The sequence below is a fragment of the Otolemur garnettii genome, unplaced genomic scaffold (assembly GCF_000181295.1).
Source record: "Otolemur garnettii isolate 467f Iridium unplaced genomic scaffold, OtoGar3 scaffold00054, whole genome shotgun sequence".
Taxonomy (NCBI): Eukaryota; Metazoa; Chordata; class Mammalia; order Primates; family Galagidae; genus Otolemur; species Otolemur garnettii.
In genome coordinates this window covers 4,265,520-4,266,374 of record NW_003852449.1, presented here as the reverse complement: position 1 = coordinate 4,266,374, position 855 = coordinate 4,265,520, and the positions used below count along the sequence as shown (strand labels likewise).

Sequence of the window (855 nt, the reverse complement as noted above, 5' to 3'; positions counted from 1 at the left end):
CGGTTGAGCTATAGGCGCCGAGCCAGTGGCTGCTGTTCTTCATGGTAGCTCCTAACTGGCCTCTAAATCAGAAATGTAGAAAGGTGGACTTTCCCTTGCTGACAGTCCTAAGAACTCAGCTCTTACCTTCTGCCTCGTACTCCTCACTGTGTTGCGTCTTCCAGTGCTAGGGAAGGCAAGAGAAGGTTAGTGTGTTAGGACTTACTCATGATCCCAGCTTTTCCTAGACCAGATCACTCTTGGGCTCTGAAATCACCATTTGAGAGAGTCACAAAGATTTCAGGACCCTCCAGTGTTTTGTCCAAGTGGTTTCTCTTCTGTTGACCGATTAAGAGGAGATGCCTAAGAAACACCACACAGCCTTTGGCAGTACCCCACCGAGGATCTGCCTTTCTCATCTGCAAAGTCACATATTCAACACCAAAACCTATCACAACCAATCAAACCAAGCCAGAACAAATACACTATCCACTGACAAGGATGTGTATGCACGCACTTATGAATATGTTCTTCAATAAACATGTACCGAGTGCTCTGTGCTAGGTACTGTTCATGTTTCCAGACTCAAGAAGTTTCCATGCTAATGATGTCACGGCAGACTGACCATCAGGCAGCACCACAGGGCGTGTGTTAGTGCTATGAGGAGAGAGTTCAGGATGGTGTCCAGGGACCCAGATGGGATACTTCAGACTTGGCAGGTCAGGGTAGACGACTTTCCTGGAAGAACAGTATCTGATCTGAAAACTAAAGGATAAGCTGCAGAGAGCTGAGCGAACGGAGGAAGCAGTAATAATTTGCTGATGTGAGGAGGCAAGAACGAGCCCGGTGTACTCGTGGCAGTTAGGAGAGAGATGC

At 47.7% G+C, this 855-nt stretch overlaps 1 protein-coding gene across 1 annotated transcript in view; it reads right to left on the bottom strand.

Annotated features, from left to right (window-relative positions):
• NIN (ninein) overlaps positions 1–855 on the bottom strand; it is a 96,456-nt gene that overhangs the window by 49,338 nt on the left and 46,263 nt on the right. The window contains exon 4 of the mRNA XM_023514491.1: positions 127–166. Coding sequence (XP_023370259.1) covers positions 127–166 — 40 coding nt within the window. The remainder of the gene's footprint in view (positions 1–126; positions 167–855) is intronic.